The sequence below is a fragment of the Electrona antarctica genome, assembly GCF_951216825.1.
Source record: "Electrona antarctica genome assembly, chromosome: 3".
Classification (NCBI taxonomy): Eukaryota; Metazoa; Chordata; class Actinopteri; order Myctophiformes; family Myctophidae; genus Electrona; species Electrona antarctica.
The window spans coordinates 3,366,006-3,384,668 of NC_136808.1; the positions used below are offsets into that span (position 1 = coordinate 3,366,006).

The 18,663-nt window shown below is 42.9% G+C and overlaps 2 protein-coding genes across 2 annotated transcripts in view; one reads left to right on the forward strand and one right to left on the reverse strand.

The window, feature by feature from the left end:
- The window catches only part of LOC306920046 (MAM domain-containing glycosylphosphatidylinositol anchor protein 1-like), a gene marked incomplete at its 3' end in the record, with an annotated part of 214,033 nt that overhangs the window by 95,860 nt on the left and 99,510 nt on the right, over positions 1-18,663 (forward strand). The window contains exon 3 of the mRNA XM_079496653.1: positions 2,550-2,724. Within this exon, the coding sequence (XP_079352779.1) occupies positions 2,550-2,724 (175 nt within the window). The remainder of the gene's footprint in view (positions 1-2,549; positions 2,725-18,663) is intronic.
- On the reverse strand, positions 12,375-16,518 carry LOC306920546 (uncharacterized protein; the record flags this gene model as incomplete). The annotated part of the gene is made up of 7 exons (XM_079497359.1): positions 16,379-16,518; positions 16,115-16,192; positions 15,757-15,904; positions 15,321-15,412; positions 14,890-14,938; positions 14,437-14,590; positions 12,375-12,498 (listed from the first exon to the last, which is right to left on the reverse strand). Exons 2-7 carry the CDS (start codon positions 16,169-16,171, stop codon positions 12,375-12,377), a joined length of 624 nt encoding a protein of 207 aa, XP_079353485.1. The 5' UTR covers positions 16,172-16,192; positions 16,379-16,518.

Genomic DNA, 18,663 nt, shown 5'->3' on the forward strand with positions numbered 1-18,663 from the left:
CAAAATAAGCATGCAGTGCTTTGCCTAGACACGTCAGTGTGTCCTCAAGACCCTCGTTGTAATTTCTTTGTATAAGAGTGTATGGTCAGTGTATGAAACAAACTGGGTTGTTTGGGATAATTCCTTGGATACGTTGGATTAGATTGCGGGCATAGTGGAGAGAAACAAGACAGCATGGTGATGGGAATCAAACAGGGTGCAGTTACATGGTTGTGACAAGTATTAAACACCTTATTTGAGACCTTTATAGTTTATGGCATGCACACGGACAGAAGTGCATTGAACAGCACGCACGCACGCACGCACGCACGCACGCACGCACACACACACAGGAGAAGCAAACCGTATATGGTTGCTTACCCTGGTTGATTTGATCAATGGTGGTCTGCTTCAACCAAATCCATCCTACAAACAGAGCTGAACAAACAGGCCCTGCTAATCCGATAATCCATAACCTACTTCATAACCTACACACATAGAGGAACACACACACACGCACGCATGCATGCACACGTGCACGCACACACACACACACACACACACACACACACACACACACACACACACACTATTAACTTGCCCATTATCCGCTGTGCCCTCTTTGTCAACATGATGTCTCATATAGTCTCTTCCAGCTTGATAAAACACAGAGGTTAATAGGGATTAATGGACACACGCACACATACTCACACACACACACACACACACACACACACACACACACACACACACACACACACACACACACACACACACACACACACACACACACACACACACACACACATAGAATCTCATTGCTGGAGCAAGAACAGCGTGTATATGTGCGCATGCAGTTGAGTATGTGGGTGCGTCCTTCCGCGGGCACAGAGCCTACAGATGTGTGTGAGGTGTGCATCCGAGCGTGTATGTGCATTTGATAATAAATGAAAGCATGGTGTAGCTCCTTGCATAACAGTGAACTCCCGTGAACTGATAGGAGAACTGAAGCGTGAACGAACCATAAAGACCCTGTCAAGATCTCTTAACCCATTTAGGCCTAACGTCGAAATTAAAAAAAATGTCTTCTAAATCCTGACAGTTTTCTGAAATACCTCATGATTCTATATCAGTGGTTCTCAATATTTCATGTCAAGGACCCCCCAAAAATGATGTAATTGGCAGCCAACCCCCATCTGAAAATATGTTATTCCAGGGAACCCCTTTAATTTGAGTTAAAAACGTTCGCTCTGAAAGAATATATATTCAAAGATTTGTGCCGCATTTTCACGATTTTTCAAAAATAGCAGACCTACAGACCTCGTAGCGCGCCACTCGGTGGTGCGCTGAGCTTATAGATCTGCTATTTTTCAATAGCTAAAGCATAACATAATGCTAACACCAAAAGGGGTTCCCGCCCAAAATGGGTTAATGCCGTGATCACCAATTTGGCGTCCCACAATTAAATGAACATGATCATCCGAGCATTGACATTGATGTGTTAATTAGCAGCATGTGTAATATGTAATAGTGAAAGCCGTTCTCTCCATTTAATTTATTATCCATTTTTGGTATTTATTCTGACCATGCACATCATTTAGGTGAATAAAGGGGACCAATTAGATTTTTTATTAAAAACAAATGTGTAGGCTGCAGGAGTGCACAACATGAATATGAAAGTATAGTGTGTATTAAATAAATCAGTAAATTCAATGAATAATCCTGATTCAATATTGGTCAAAATAATCATGTTGGCTATAATTGTGTCCATAATCGTGCAGCAAGTTTTGTGTTCTATAGGGTTACATGCCAAGGATGTAACCCACGCTAAACATGGTTATATTTTACCCAATGTAATATATTCCATAAAAATCACACCCGTGTGAACTGAGTGGTGCAACTACACATTTATTATTGATTTCATAAGGATTGATTCACTCTGACGTGATATCTGTGATGTCAGTGACGTCACATACTAACCATAGCAACCATGCTCGTTTTTTTGGTACGAACAAACACGGGTACGAAGCCAGTTGTTGGAGTGGTTTGCAACACTCAAAAATATATTGAAGTATACAACAATACATGGCAACTTGAGGTAGGCCTATACTTTTCTTTAATATTTCATATATTTTCTTTAATATAAAAGAAAAAGCCCATTGTGGGTGTATGGGATTTTTCTCTAGCACTGTATTACAAAACTTGGGTGAAATTCACCCGAACACCTGCCTGTAGAAAAAAGCAGGCATGTTGGCAGGGAAACCTATACCTTCTATGATGTCACTGAGCAACATGAAGGTATACTGAAAGACCCACCCACCTCAGACATCAGCAACAAAATTATACAAAAATATAATTGTCTGTGTTTAGTGTTCTAGACAAAAAAAAATATATATATGTATCCATCACAAGCATTTGCATTCAGACCGTCTTTACAAAAACTGATGACAAACCACCCCTCCCCATTTCTCTCTCTCTCTCTCTCTCTCTCTCCCTCTCTCTGTCTCTCTCTGTCTCTCTCTCTCTCTCTCTCTCTCTCTCTCTCTCTCTCTCTCTCCCTCCCCCTCCAGGTCAGGTGGACGAAGACAGCAGGCAGTGCGTCGGAGAAGTTCCAGGAGACGTCCATCTATAATGAGACACTGCGTATCAAGGCCATCCAGAGAGTGCAGGGGGGCCGCTACTACTGCAAGGCTGACAACGGGGTGGGGGTGGCTGCTATCAAGTCCATCCGTGTAGATGTGCAGTGTAAGTGGAGAGGGATACAGAGAGAACGAAAGCTGAACACCACTACGGTCATTCCCACTGTATGTATGGATGGAGAGAGAGAGAGAGAGAGAGAGAGAGAGAGAGAGAGAGAGAGAGAGTTGAATGACAAAGTTCCACATGGGCGTGACTTTCCATGGGAGTATCTGAAGTGTTTTCAAATGCACTCCTAACATTTTCTGGCAAATTCAACTAGGATTCTACAGAGATGTATTTGGTCAGATACTCCTGTGGAGTGGTGAAGTTGGTGCGATAGATTAACAGTGTTGTTGATAATCAGTTACTACCAGGTGGTACGGGCTCCCTAGCCCACTGTTTCTCAACCAACCAACGGTCCGGTCCCTCAGTCCTAAACCAGATGCTTTCTTTACCCAACAAGTTGTAACTTGCCAGTTCGAATCCCCGGACCGGCACGTTAAAATTTCCACCGCTGAAGTGCCCTTGAGCAAGGCATTGAACCCCTACCAAGCTTAGTCCATTCACCCTGGGTAAACAAAGAACTTTGCTTTGCTTTGGGACTATGATTTCCGTCATCCAGACAGGGAGAGAGGAACACAGCAGAGAAAACCCTTAATTGTAGCATTATGACATATTCTAGTATGAGTATTTCATGATAAGCTCACATTTCGCCAAATTAGACAACCATTAGCAGCAAAAATAGCAGATCTACAAGCTTGTGAGATTTGTTTGTTTTGTTGTGTCTTTTGGCAAAGACATTTGGTGTAGAGCGGGAAAACGAGGAAGCCAGTGTGGAATCCTATAGTGGACCCTGGTCAGTACATAGGGTTTAACTATGAGTGTTTGAAGCAAATAAATTGATTCCAGGAAAAATTAGGGTGTCCTTGCTTTTACCCCTCATTTTGGGAATATTTTCAATAAAAACAAATAGAAAATGATATATATTAAAAAATTAAATACTCTTTGGATTTAAGGGGCGTGCCAGCGTTTTTAGCAAAGGGAGAAAAGGCACTCTTTTAAAAGTGCATACAAATCTAAAAGCCTCTTTGTTTTTGGGCCCACTATACAGTATATTGGCCTTCAAATAGAGGAACAGTCTCCACAGACTGCACCCCCATTCTCCCATCCCACCCCACCTGGGTGGTCTTTGTACAGCGTTTTGATCTGTATGTCCAGAAGCAGTGCTTGGTTATAGGGGCCCCGTGCTGCTGTCCGTTTCGCCGTCCCCCTGTCCCTCTGAGTCAGGGGCCAGGCCATGGAGACAAGGCTGCTTCACTGGGGGTCCCTGAGGCCCCTTGGTCCAATACTCCTCACATCTCACATCTGCCATAGTAAGATCCTGCCCCTCTCTCTCTCTCTCTCTCTCTCTCTCTCTCTCTCTCTCTCTCTCCCACTCTCTCCCACTCTCTATCACGCACGCACGCACGCACGCACGCACACGCACACACACACACACGCACACACACACCACATGCAGCAGCCATGCACGTATATGCACGAACACACAAACGCATTGACTCAATGATTCGCAACAAAGCGCTGTTACCCCTTAGGAATTTGTTACCAGCTCTGCGTGGGATTGGTTGTTGCAGGCATATTGTGTTGCATTTGTGGCTGTGACAGAAGCTGTAATGTTAGAGATACAGACGAGAGAGAGAGAGAGAGAGAGAGAGAGAGAGAGAGAGAGAGAGACCAGTTGTATAAGGAAGGGGCCAGATGAGGATGTATGAGCAGAATAGAGAAAAGGAAATAACAATAAAAGAAGAGACAGAAAGAGCATGGTGAGATTATGAAATGGAAGTACACTACACTAATGTAATTTGGGTAGTGCTACCGCTCCAACATGGGACATTATCACTGTGCAAAAAGCATGGAATACGGATGTGTATATTACAGGAAACTCCCGTTAAACTTTCCAACAAACTCCGGTAAACTCCCGAATTGTACCATCACACCTGTATATTACCGTATATTAACTGTATATGCCCGCTACACTTGAGGTTTACGGGCAAAATATAGTGCCCATAATTGCCCGTTAACTCCTCTTTTCACACAGTGTTATGTGTTTGGGTATCTATTAGCCAGTAGCAACATGGCTATTGGTTACTGTGTCTATTAGTCTATCTCAGTCTTGACTTAAGGGGTGTGATTTCTTTCATTTATTTTTATTTTTGAGGGGCGCTAGCCCCTCCTATATACAGGTGTAATGTTTGTCTTTAGTTCAATGTTTGTTTTGTAAACACCATTGACAATGAAGAGATAATTTAAGTCATAAAGTGCCTCATTACGTCATATTGTCTCTACATTGTTAATGGTGTTTAATGTTTGTGTTGGCACCGTTTGTTTCACATCACCATTACATCACCTAATCAACATGAGTTAGACATTAATATATTAGCGCCCCTCACTTCACATGGGTGTGATTTTTTTGAGGGGCGCTAGCCCCTCCTATATCCAGCTATAGGTGTAGACTCTTTGTCCTAACACAAACATTAAATGCCATTGACAATGATCACACAGGTGTGATTTTTTCATTATGTGACCAAGAGTGTTCAGGACCACATTAGAGAGACGTGAATTGTTCAGAGAAGTTAGAGAGAGAGAGGGGGTGGCAGAGACAGATATTAGTCACATTTCATTTATATACTCTCACTCCATTCATCCACCCGTCATTTACTTCATTTATAATGTATGTATACACTCTCACTCCATCCACCTTCCTTCCACTTCATTTATTTTCTACTCACTTTCATTCTCCTCATCCGTTTTTCATTCTTTTCATTTATGTTTCTACACTCACAGACAGCGAGAGTGAGAGTCTCACTCCATTCCTTCACGTCATTTATTATTTCTAGCCTCACTACATTCCACTTCTCTCCACCCTATTGTTCTCTTTCTTTTCTTCTCAACCCTGAGAGACAAAAGTTTTACCCCAACCCGTCATTACTCCATTTACATTGTACAAAATCTTCCTTCTGTGCAGTCGCGTCCCCAATGTGAAGCAGCTGCTCCATGACCCTCGACACTCTGACCAGTGAGACAGTGGGTCAGTGAGCGGGCGGGATTAACTCTAGCTAGTAGCCTCTACTGACGGGATGGACTTGGTTCAGAAACACACTGGATGGTTAACAACTTCTTCTTTTTTTGTATAAGCTTAGCTTAGTTCAGAACAGATATCGCCTGAAATACCCAATGGGTTATTAGGGCTGATGCTAATGAGCATTATAGCTTAGTTTAGCAGATGTTGTGCCTCTCTCAGGAGGATTTACCATCAAGGACACTCACAGGTAAGTGGTGATGATGATGATGATGATGATGATGATGATGATGATGATGATGATGATGATGATGATGATGATGATGATGATGATAAAAGTGATTGTCTACTAAACATTACCAAATATCAACATTATGTATGTGATCGTTGACGATTATGGTTTTCATTCACTGGATTTCTCTAAATAATTCCTTGTGGAGGTGAGCTGGAATTATGGCTTTTGGTACTGCTGCTGGTGTTAAGAGAAGAGCAGTTAGTCCGGCAGCCAAAAGGTTTTCTTAACTTCAAAGTGGGAAATTTGGTATATCGTTTTTTTTATTGGACTAAAATATTCATTTCAAATACATTCACGAATCCACCTTTTGACCGGCTGTCATCATTGAGCAATTTCTTTTATAGGGGGTTATATGTGACCATACCATTAACAACCTATAATATAGAGATCATAAGGCATCATTTTCATTATGCCTTTAAATAGCATGTGACGTGTCAAACTACTGTAGGGGGTTTTCATCATTCTGAATCCATTCCAAGCGTTTTGCACAAAAAACACTCTTTGGGCTAAAACACGGCCATAGACACTTGCCCAAATGTGCCAAAATGTGCTGACCTCATCACATTTGTGATGACGGCAATGGCCGTTTTTAGACCAAAGAGTGTTTTTTTGCCTGCTAATGTCTTGGAATGGATTCGGAATCTTGAAAACCCCTAGTTTTTATGCTACTTAAAGCAAAATGAATATTTTAAGATTTTGCCTGTTCACTAGGAAAGACCAAGCATCAGACATAAGAACCTTTAGGGTTGTTTATTGAATAGACATAGAGGGCTGTATTTTGAGTGTCTTAAGTACCAGGTCTTATGACTTAACTTGAGACCTGGAGGCGTGGCCAATGCTGTTTAGCTATCTTGAGTGGCCAAACAGCGTTGGCCACACCTCCAGGTCTTAAGTTAAGTCATAAGACCTGGTACTTAAGACACTCAAAATACAGCCCAGAGTCGGGCTGTATTTTGATACAGCCCGACTGCGATGGCTGATGGTGGAATGGGTGCCGGCGTGGCTGTAGCGAGGGAGAAGGAAGGACGGGGGGAACACTGGGGGGGTTGGGGAACACTGGGTGGGGAGGGAGAGAGAGGGAGAGAAGCGCTGGGCGCTGCTGGGGGACATCCTAGGGCGGCTGGGGGACCTCCTAGGGCGGCTGGGGGACCTCCTAGGAAAGATGGAGCCTGAAAAGGAAAAGTTTGGTTGTACTGAAAGAGGGAGGAGGTGGGGGGAGGGGGGTGCTGCAGCCTGCTGGAGGTGGGAGGGAGGGACAGGTAGGGCAGAAGGGAAAAAAACAGGTGGAAATTGGATTAGTGGTGTAGTGTGTGGTGGAGGGAGGATACTGGCCGTTTGCAGGATGGAAGAGGCTGAAGTGGCTGGAGCTCCTTTGGTTGAGCGGTGGGAGTGGAGAGGGTGGACGTCTGGGGAGAATGAACGTCTCTGGAACGTGGCAGCGGGACGCTGCGTGACGTCGACTTTGACTTTGAGCCGCCGACTTTGTGACAAAGAGGATGCCACGGGATGGCTGGTTGGGGAAGCTGCTGCTGGAGCTTGGTGACTGGGGCGACGGAACAAAGTGCGCGATGATTTGAGCTGCTGGGCTAGTACTGGGTTCTGCTGGTGATCGTGGTGAGGGGAGGCTCTCGGGGAGGAACGTGGACCCTCGCGGAACTCCCGGGGTGCCCGGTTCATGTTGGACACGGCGGAACCGGGAGGTACAGTAACGACTGACCTGGGTCTACCGCGCAGCTGCTCCGGAGTGTCGGGCACGACGTCAAGATCGGCGGGTAATGGTACCGGCGGCCACGGGTTCGGCGGCGACGGGTTCGGCGGCGACGGGTTCGGCGGCGACGGGTTCGGCGGCGGCGCCGATGAATAGAGCCTCGTCGTCCGAGGCATGGATGTTCAGCAGGGGGGCCATTCTGAGCTGGTGGATTCGCGAATATTAATTCTCTTGGCGTTAGTGTGTGCTGTGTTTACTGGAAACTATGCACGCCGCCGTTTTTCAAACTTGTGTTTAAGTACCCAGGGTGATTGGTGAGGTAGGAGTGGTCGGCCTGGTTGGAGGTGGGTGAGTGGTTGGCACGGGTGGCACAGGGTGGAGTTGACGGTGGCAGGTGAGTGGTGGTTGGTTGTCTTTTGCTTGGTCAAACCTCCCGAACATCAGTTGTTCCAGCTCCATTTAATCGTATGGTGACATATAACCCCCAATAAAAGAAATTGCTCAATGATGACAGCCGGTCAGCAGGTGCACAATCACGCACGAATGCACGCACGCATGCACGCACGCACGCACGCACGCACGCACGCACGCACGCACGCACGCACGCACGCACTGTATCTGTTGTGACGTTTAATTGATTGCTATGCATCTCTCTCCCTCTCTGTATCTCTGCTGTTTGTGCTGTCCCTGTGTGATTCAGTAAATTGCTTTTATTTGGCTCAGATATATATTTTTTATATAGTTTCTTTATGATTATTTTTCAGTTTCTCTGTCTTCTTTCTCTTATGCCCTCAGCCCCCACCCACACCATTGTTTATTCCTTCTCATCTTAGTCCCTACCTTCCATTCCCTTCATTTCATCTATTCTGATCATTTTATTCTTGCTCTTGTGCTCTTTACCATTGTGTTTCCTCTGCCAGACTGCTGAATACTTTTTTATAGATTTTTCACTTAAAATGTTATGCCAAATCACATTCCCTCTTCGTGCATATAACAAGGTGATGATGGTGGGAACAGAAACATACAAAGTGAGTGCTTTTGTCACTATGCAATAGTAAACATTCTGCAACTGTGACAAAGGAGTTTCAACATGTTAACTATTACACTAATAGGATATAAAAAGTCTGAACTGGAGACATACACAATTTACACAGTTTTGTTGCAGCATGGATACCTTGTTACAGTAATGTCACGTATACCAGAGTATGTATACTGTGAATTTGTCACTAGCTCTGGTTGGTAATTGCAGGCAGATTGTGCATGCATCTGTGGCTGTGACAGGAGCTCTGTGATACTAAGCAGCAAAGACAGCCCCCCACCCACCCACTACATAAACACTCCTCCCGCCCCCCCTGCGTGTGCACGCACGCACGCACGCACGCACGCACGCACACACACACACACACACACTGTAAAAAATTTATCCGTTAAAAAACGGCGAAATGTTCCGGTAATTTGCTGCCAATGCATTGTACCGTTAGTCTACGGACACTTCCGTCAACCCTATAACGGATCATTTCGTACTTTCACAGGACTAAGTCTGTTCCTTTCACGGACACTTCCGTCATCCTAAAACGGAAGATTCTGTATTTTTACAGTATTTAGTCAGTTCCTTTTACGGACATTTGAGGATAATTCTGTACTTTTACAATACTTAGTCTGGTCTTTTTACGGACAAGTCTGTACTGTTATGGAACTTAGTCTGGTCTTTTTACGGACAATTCTGTACTGTTATGGAACTTAGTCTGGTCTTTTTACAGACAATTCTGTACTTTTATGGAACTTAGTCTGGTCTTTTTACGGACAATTCTGTACTGTTATGGAACTTAGTCTGGTCTTTTTACGGACAATTCTGTACTGTTATGGAACTTAGTCTGGTCTTTTTACGGACAATTCTGTACTGTTATGGAACTTAGTCTGGTCTTTTTACGGACAATTCTGTACTGTTATGGAACTTAGTCTGGTCTTTTTACGGACAATTCTGTACTGTTATGGAACTTAGTCTGGTCTTTTTACAGACAATTCTGTACTTTTATGGAACTTAGTCTGGTCTTTTTACGGACAAATCTGTACTGTTATGGAACTTAGTCTGGTCTTTTTACAGACAATTCTGTACTGTTATGGAACTTAGTTTGGTCTTTTTACGGACAAATCTGTACTGTTATGGAACTTAGTCTGGTCTTTTTACGGACAAATCTGTACTGTTATGGAACTTAGTCTGGTCTTTTTAACGGACAATTCTGTCCTTTTACGGACACTTACGTTAATCCGAAAATAGAAAATGATGTACATTTACATAGGATATTCTTTGTACAATTTACGGACATCAATCTGATTAAACCACAAATATACAAATATAACATGTTTATTTGTATTTCTTTTCTTCAGTGTGAACAGTGCAATTAAACATTTTTTCTTTAACATTAAAGTGCAATTAAACATTTCTTTTTCTTTTTTTAAACATGCCCAAAGCACCCAGACAACACATTAACCGCCAGGATTAATGAATTCACCTCATACAGGAAAGGATTTCCCCTGTTTTACGGCGTATATCTATTCTACGTCCGAGCATAGACATGGTAACGCCTGTCTTGAATGTCCTCAGATGCAAGGGTACTCCGTGGTGGGAAATAATACAAGTAAAAGAGAATGGCAACACGCGACAGTAACTTGTAACTTTAATTTTTGTAGAAGAGGCAAACTAATAGTTTGTGCCGTTTACTTTGATTGAACAAGTAGGCCTATGTACTATCATTTGATTTGGCTGTGTTCTAATACTAAAAAAGATCAAGGGAAAAGAGACCTTTTTACAGTACAATAATGTTTAGAGTTTACAGATGTATACAAATAAACAGGCCAACGGCATAAACAATATTAGTTTGCCTCTTCTGCAAAAATAAAAGTTACTGTCACGCGTGCCAAGCTGTCATTCTCTTGTATTATATATCGTATTATTTATTTCCCACCACGGAGTAACCTCACGCAGCAGACTATCCGGCAGGCAGGGCGTTACCATGTCTATGCTCGGACGTAGAAAAGATATATGCAGTTTTACGTTTTGAAAAGCCTACACTTGTGACTGTTGACATCACGCAAGTAGCATCACGATCATAAACACTATAAAATACCCTTTGGCGTGAGGTCCTGGGCGGTTAATGTGTTAGTACTATATAGTTGCATTACATTTCCATCATAGAAACAATAGAACACAACTTTTATAGACATTTCCATATAATAAAAATATACATTCAACTGTAACACATTTCTCTTAAAACTTGTACAGGGATCGTTTGCCACTGCCTTCAAACTACTGACTCACCCGTCAGTGGGGAATGAGGAGTCCCCTCCAGGAGGATGTAGAAAGTGTCCTACACCTCCCACTCATCATTCCCCACAGACAGGCGTTGCCCCAGCCTGTAGGAGAAGATGCAGTGACAAATATCACCCTCCCCAATTATTTCAAAACACAATAAAATACATGTCATTTGCCACTGCTTACAAACTACTGACTCACCCGTCAGTGGGGAATGAGGAGTCCCCTCCAGGAGGATGTAGAAAGTGTCCTACACCTCCCACTCATTCCCCACCGACGGGCGTTGCCCCAGCCTGTAGGAGAAGATGCAGTGACAAATATCACCCTCCCCACCCAACTTCGCTCCCCTGAACATTGGGGGTTTTAACTACATTTGGACAGGTACTTAACCCCTGCGCCACCTAAGTGCCATAAACATTTTTAAGAGCTTTCTGAAATGTAACACATTTCTCTTAAAAATTGTACAGGGATCGTTTGCCACTGCCTTCAAACTACTGACTCACCCGTCAGTGGGGAATGAGGAGTCCCCTCCAGGAGGATGTAGAAAGTGTCCTACACCTCCCACTCATCATTCCCCACAGACGGGCGTTGCCCCAGCCTGTAGGAGAAGATGCAGTGACAAATATCACCCTCCACAATTATTTCAAAACACAATAAAATACATGTCCTTTGTCACAGCTTTCAAACTACTGACTCACCCGTTCAGTGGGGAATGAGGAGTCCCCTCCAGGACGATGTAGAAAGTGTCCTACACCTCCCCACTCATTCCCCACTGATGGGCGATGCAGGAGAACATGCAGTGACAAATATCACCCTCCAATGATTTCAAAACACAATAAAACATATCAATACAGCAATCAACTAAACAGCTTAGTGCAACAAAATAGGCATTTCTCACCTTTAGAATACTCAAACATCAGACTAACATTCTGAGATTGATAATAGTTAAGTTCTGTTTGGGGGGGCAGGTACTTCACCCCTATGCCCCCTTAGTGCCATACACATTTCCATTTCAAAACTAAATAAACAGCAATGCTGTTGCATTCTCACCTTGAGAAAAACATTGTTACAGACTGGCAGTCTGACATACAAGAGGTAGTGTGTGTGTGTGTGTGTGTGGTTGTGCGTGTGGGTACACGCAGTCCAAAAACCTCACATGTTCCATACGAAGTCCTTCATTGAGTCACAAACTTTGACAGTCTTGAATCACAAAACATTGCTCCATCAGACTAACTGTCCTTTGTCAGACAGTAGGTGAGGTAAGGTGGTGTGTGTGTGTGTGTGTGTGTGTGTGTGTGTGTGTGTGTACAGTCCAAAAACCTCAAATGCTCCATTGGAAATCCTTCAGTTGAGACACAAACTTTGACAGTCTTGCCGGAATGTGCCGTTTTTTCCCCTGCTGTTCTGCCTTGGACCCTCTGTCTGGATTGATTCCGAAGAAAACTCTAAGGAAACAGAAGAAATCTTAGCTACACATAAAATAGATGAAACTGAAGTAAAGAGTAACAGACACAGTTGAGATACTTTAGTTAGTTGATGGTGGTCCTTGGCACAAAATGTGCCAAGTAGACAATGAGATACAATATGGAAAACTTGACCTCTCTTAGGCTAAGGGCAGAGCAATATGCAAGGAACTGGAAAAAATAGACATTGTACTGGACTATGACCAATTTGGGCTTTGACAAGTATGCATGTCAAATAGTGACCACGAGGTGGCAACATAGGATAGATCTTTGGTTGGGATTTGCAGCCCTTAGCTTGAATGATGTAAAAATTGTACTGGTAATGAAGGGCAACTTTATTTGTTTAATTTGGGACATTGGCTCAGGGGTAGAGTGGCCAGTAGAGCAGCTGGATGGGAACGGCGAGGTTCCCAGTTCGATCCTGTGGGCTCCCCCAGAGTTAGTGTCAAAGTGTCCTTGAGTAAGACTCTGATGAACCCCTAATTGCTCTCAATGAGCAGGATGGTGCCTTGCATGGTTTCCTCGGCCATCATGGGTGAATGTAATGGTGTATGAATGCGTGTGTGGATGTAATGTAAAGCGAGTTGGATAAAAGCTCTATATAAACAGGGCTGCACACAACTTTTTTGGTCTAGTACTCAGAGGAGCACCTGGAGAAGTTACTTGGCTCTCCAAAATGCGGCGACCCGTCTCGCCGGATGGATAATAGAGGGATGCATGAATATAATAACTTATAGAAAAACTATATTTATTGGATAGGTGGGGACTGGGGAGTCAATGGAGGGTATTGCAACTCTAGATTCATACCATTATTAAAAAGAATCTAGAGTTGCAAATTGCAGCTAGGTCCATGTGTGGTCCAGCCCTAAATGCATATTCTAATAAAAACAACTTAATACTTCCTAAGGATAATATGAGCATCAAAGCAATATTTAGGTACTTAAAAAAAAATATATATATATATATATATATATATATATATATATATATTTAAATAGCCGATCTACTAGCTCACAACGTGTTGCGGTCTTGCGGAGGAGACACGTTGTGAGCTTGCAGATCAGCTATTTGTTTAACATACACGGCGAAGCATACATCAGGCTTCCCTTTTGTTTTTACCGAGGCAACGTACAGTCAGACTCAGACAGTTAGACACACATGGCTCCTCGGTGCAAAAACAAACAGTGTACACTTCCCAGACTTTACGATAATAAGGGACAGTATGTCGGGACACAGTGTTGTCATGTTGATAAGCTTCATGTTGTGCAGGCTGCAGCAGCAGTGCCAGTCCACAATGCTTTGCACTCTTCCCACTGTCGGAACTAAAACCTGTACCCGTAAAAAGTCAGTGGCCGGTGCCTAGGCTGTGTGAGACGGCATTGCAAACGAGCAACTTGCTCCAGCACCCGGAAAAAAAACATAAGCACAGCGGCGAATGGGAAGAGTGCAAAGCATCCCCTTTTACAACTTGTAAAAATGGCCAGTGCACTTGTGCAAGACGTACTTTGAGTGGCAGTCGGTGGGAAATGCTCTCGCTACAGATTGTACTAGTATTCTGGCCATAATAATCATTCTAGGCGGCCCCAGCAGGCGGTACGCAGAAGCGCTTCCCGGCGCTTGATTGACAGCGCAGAATTAATTTTGACGACGCATGCGCACTGGCGTAGCGCCTGTGTGCAGGTCTGTATATAAAAGCACCATTTAGCATTTTCATCATGTAGATAAATATCTTGACCTGTTGAACATGGACTTAGAATGTTTTTGGCAGGTTATGTTTGTAATCAACTGGAACTCTGCACAAGTAAGCCTTGCAGAGCCAAAATAGCAGATCTACAAGCTCACATTGTGTTGTGACGCATTATGACAGACAAGAATTCAAATAGCCCAGCTATAAACATTACAAAACCATGTGTTGCTTACCTTTGCACAAACTCCAGCGTCAACGCCATCTCCTTCGGGTACTCGATGTTGCAGACATAGAACAGGGAGAAAGCATAGGCGAGGGCCGCAACAGGGGAGGTGATGTGGTCATTTACAATGACCTGATCCACAGCCATATTGAATTGCTGGTCACCTTAAACAGATTATCACAAAAAACGAAATTAATTTAAGAAATCACACACCCACACACAAAAGAAAAATAGAATAATTGCTGTGATTTCTGGTAATTAGTAGTTTTTGGTAAGAACAAGCAAAAAATACTTTGAAACGCTATTCAACATTTTGTTTCTCAGACTTGTACATACAATTGTACATAATTTAAAGATGTTGCCCCTAATCTGCATATACCTTTTCATCACAACAAATTGTCTTAGCAGGAAAACTAAAAACAAATGGAGCATATATACCAAGCTTGCTGGGATAACTACTAACCTCTGAGTAGGATGCATGGGGTACATGGGAGATCAACATCGTTGGAGTCCTGAGGAGAAAAATAAGATGAAGATACACGCATGCATTTGATGATTTTACGTTTCCAATGTACACAAACAGTGTCTGAATCAGAGGTAACGACTAAGCATAGAAATATTACAGGGATTCTCAATATTTTCTATGATTCACACATTACAATATAATTATGTTGCAGTATGTACATGTGACAAGTTTGACAACCCCAAAATTTGTTCTCAGTCTAAATGGGTTAGACTTAGAGTACCAGCAGTGCAAAGTGGATCAACTATGATACGTATAGTATCACTATCTATACGTTGACTCAAGTACTGTGGTTGAGTATTTCTACCACCACTGGATATAGATAATTATGTTGAGATAATTTCCTGGGGTTTACAATCCATAACACTTACCTCATTTTGGAAGAAGAGGCGATCAGGGTTTTCCTTTAAGTATCTAGCAATGCCTTTGATCAGCTCCACTGGACCATCACCCAGCTTCAACCCTATGATTGATTGAATACTTTATTAACAGTTCATACCAATTATACAGAATACAACATGTTTCTATATCTGTGGTGCTCAAAAGTGTAAACTGTAAAGACGAAACGGAAGTGGGGAGGAGGCTCCACTTCCGCTTTATATTTTAATCATGATAGAACTTCCGTGGCTCCAGACTGTATGATGGAAGCATTTGGAAATTGCAAGAGGCTACAGTTTGGCAACGTGAGACTACCACAAAAGCAAAGATATTAGTGAATAGGATGACATACAATAGAAAATACATATTCAACACTAGTAGCAATAAATGTATATTGGGGAAACAGGGGTGGGGTGGGGGGTAATTTACCTTTGGAGTCGAGGAAGTTGTTGATGCCCGATTCTTTGCCGGAAAGTTCCTCTGCCAGCTTGTTGAGTACCGGAAAGCCAAGGAGTTGAGATGCGTGTTCAAACAGGTGAGGAGCTTCAAATAAGAATGGCCACTCTTCCTTCATGACCTTGACATAGGGGTGGGCGATATGGAAAAATACAATATCACGATATTTTTTCTAGCATTATCACGATACATGATATTATTTCATGTGTTTTTTAAGGTTATTGTTCAACAAAGCCATCATTCTACAGAAGTATAAATTAAGGTATTGCAAACATATACGATATCTGTGAATATCACAATACGATATTCATCATCATACACAGACCCTTACCAGGACACATGTTCCATCGTTTATGGCTTCACGCTGGATGGGATACGTTTCAGTCATCAATTTTCTAACAGATGACTCCTAAAAATAGAAGAAATCCAATAGATTGTTTTATTAACACACACAAACACATATATCTCCGATCTATAAGCTCATGTTTCCCCATTGTGAACTTTATAAATGACTTCTCAATTACTCCATTAACCAAAAGGTAATCCATAGTTACACAATAATCACCAATTAAATAATGGATGGTTGCAGCCTTACCTGGTGGCGATCATGGGTTCTGAAGGCACTTTTCAATTCCTCTTGTTTAGACTGCAGTGCTGCTCTACACTCGGGTCCCTCAACAGCAGGCTGCCACTCCACACATCCGTAACGATCAGAGTATCTGGACCTTTTCCTTCTTGGAGTGTCACCCTCGGCTGGCCTCATCCCGGAGGTTGGATCTCTCTTCATATTTTCAACTCTGTTTTTCTAGCTGTTGAAAGAGAACTGAACAACCGTCTGACGCAAACGGCTTATTTCCAAAGGGCTCTGTCTCTTGGAAGGAGAGAGGATATTTATCAATCATCTGCTGGGCGACATCCCGCAGCTGTGCTCTGCTAGGTCTCTGTCCATGATGTGTACAGACGATATCATCCACAAGCAACCGAATCATGTCATGTCTTTTCTTCGTCGGTACCCATTTCTTTGAAGTGAAGGACTCCATGACTGTGGAGGGCATTTTGTGCCATGGCACAGAATATGTCTGACAGGATGGGGAGCCTGCTGGTGTTGTCGTCTCAGGTGGTGTTGGGGGCAGGACTGGCAGGTCTCTCTGTGGCAGAGGTACAGATGTTGGGCCGCTTGTGAAGGGTGTTGAAGCTTGTGAATCTATGGATAACATAACCACCTCATCAATATTACCATTAATATGCTGGTTCTCAGAGTCCGGTTGGGGAACACCAGGGGCACAAATGGGCCATTAACCAATTAAGACCTGAGCCCAGATTCTACAAAATGTCTTCCAAATCCTGACAGTTTTCTGAAAAACATATCAGTGGTGCTAAAACTGTTTCATGTTAAGGACCCACAGAACTATCTGTATTTGACCGTGGACCCCCATCTGAAAATGTGTTGTTCCAGGGACCCCCCCAGAATCAAATAAGAGTTAAAACAGTTTGCTGTGAAAGAATACATATATTCAAAGATTTACACATGTTTTCACAACTTTTCAAAATAGCAAATCTACAAGCTCGTAGCGCGGCACTCAGGGCCGCACTATGAGCTTGTAGATCTGCTATTTTCCCAACACCTAAAGTTTAAAATAATGGTTAAAAGCTATACGGTGACACAGACACGTGCTCAGGTCTAAATGGGTTAAAGGTCTAAGGGTCAGAGTTAAAGGCAAAAAAGGTTAATTTGGACCAATAGTGCTCCTCAGACCGGACATTGAGAATTGCATTAAATTAAGAAAACATAACACAGAATGTGTCACAAACCAACAAAGTGTGAATTTGCCATTTGTGTACAAATAGAACCAAATGGACCCTTTACATGTACAGACCTGTAAGGGTCCATTTGCACTCAGAGTGTACACATGGAACCAAATGGACCCTTACAGGTCTGTAACTTTGAGTGTACACATGGAACCAAATGGTCTGTAACTGTAGGCCTACATAATATGGAACCAAATGACCTTACATGCAGGTCTGTAAATCAGTGTACATACGGAACCAAATGGACCCACAACTCTGAATGTGTACAAATGGAATCCATTTGGACACCGTATGGGGTTCTTAAATTAAAGTTTGCAAAATACTAGATTATACAGACAACAATTTTGTAGCCTATGTGTACTAATGTGTGCAGAAGAAAAACTTACCAGTTTGGAAAGCACGGACGAGTCTTCTGCACTGAATGACAGACAGAGTGTTCTCAAGGTCCGAGGCTTGCACATCGATGAGGTCATCCACAGAAGCAACTCCTAATTCCTCTAACCTGGCCAGGAGTGCATCCATCTTATCACTACTAAGTGATGGCATGGCTTTCTTAACCAACTGTTTTACAGGCTCCATGTTGGCATGTGTTTCAGAGGAATGAGCAACCTCCCACCTCTCTGGTATGAAGAAAGTGGATAATATTCTGTAAATTTTTCCAGATTTTGACAGCTGAACAAATCAGAAACATTTTCATCAACTTCATAGACTCCAAGCTCAGGAACCCAGCTGGCCGTTTTCCCCCGTAGCAAAAGTAGGACAGTGGTTTCATTTTTAATAATAATGCTCGCTATTTGTCCCAACTGTAGTTGTCCTTTAGTATATCTCAGTACAACAAGCATACCATTTTCATATGACGTGCCTTTAACCTGGACCTTCTCTGTGACAACTGCGTTACTCGAGTTAATTCCGAATTCGTCAACTGCTGTCCTTATGCTTCGATCATACAGCTCAGGATAGAACTTGGTGGAGTCTGAAACTTGAACCTGGGGGCTAAATAAACTACCACAAGCCTGATAAGCCTGAAACAACTGATGTCTATCAGCAAGTGACTTGGTTACATTTTTGAAG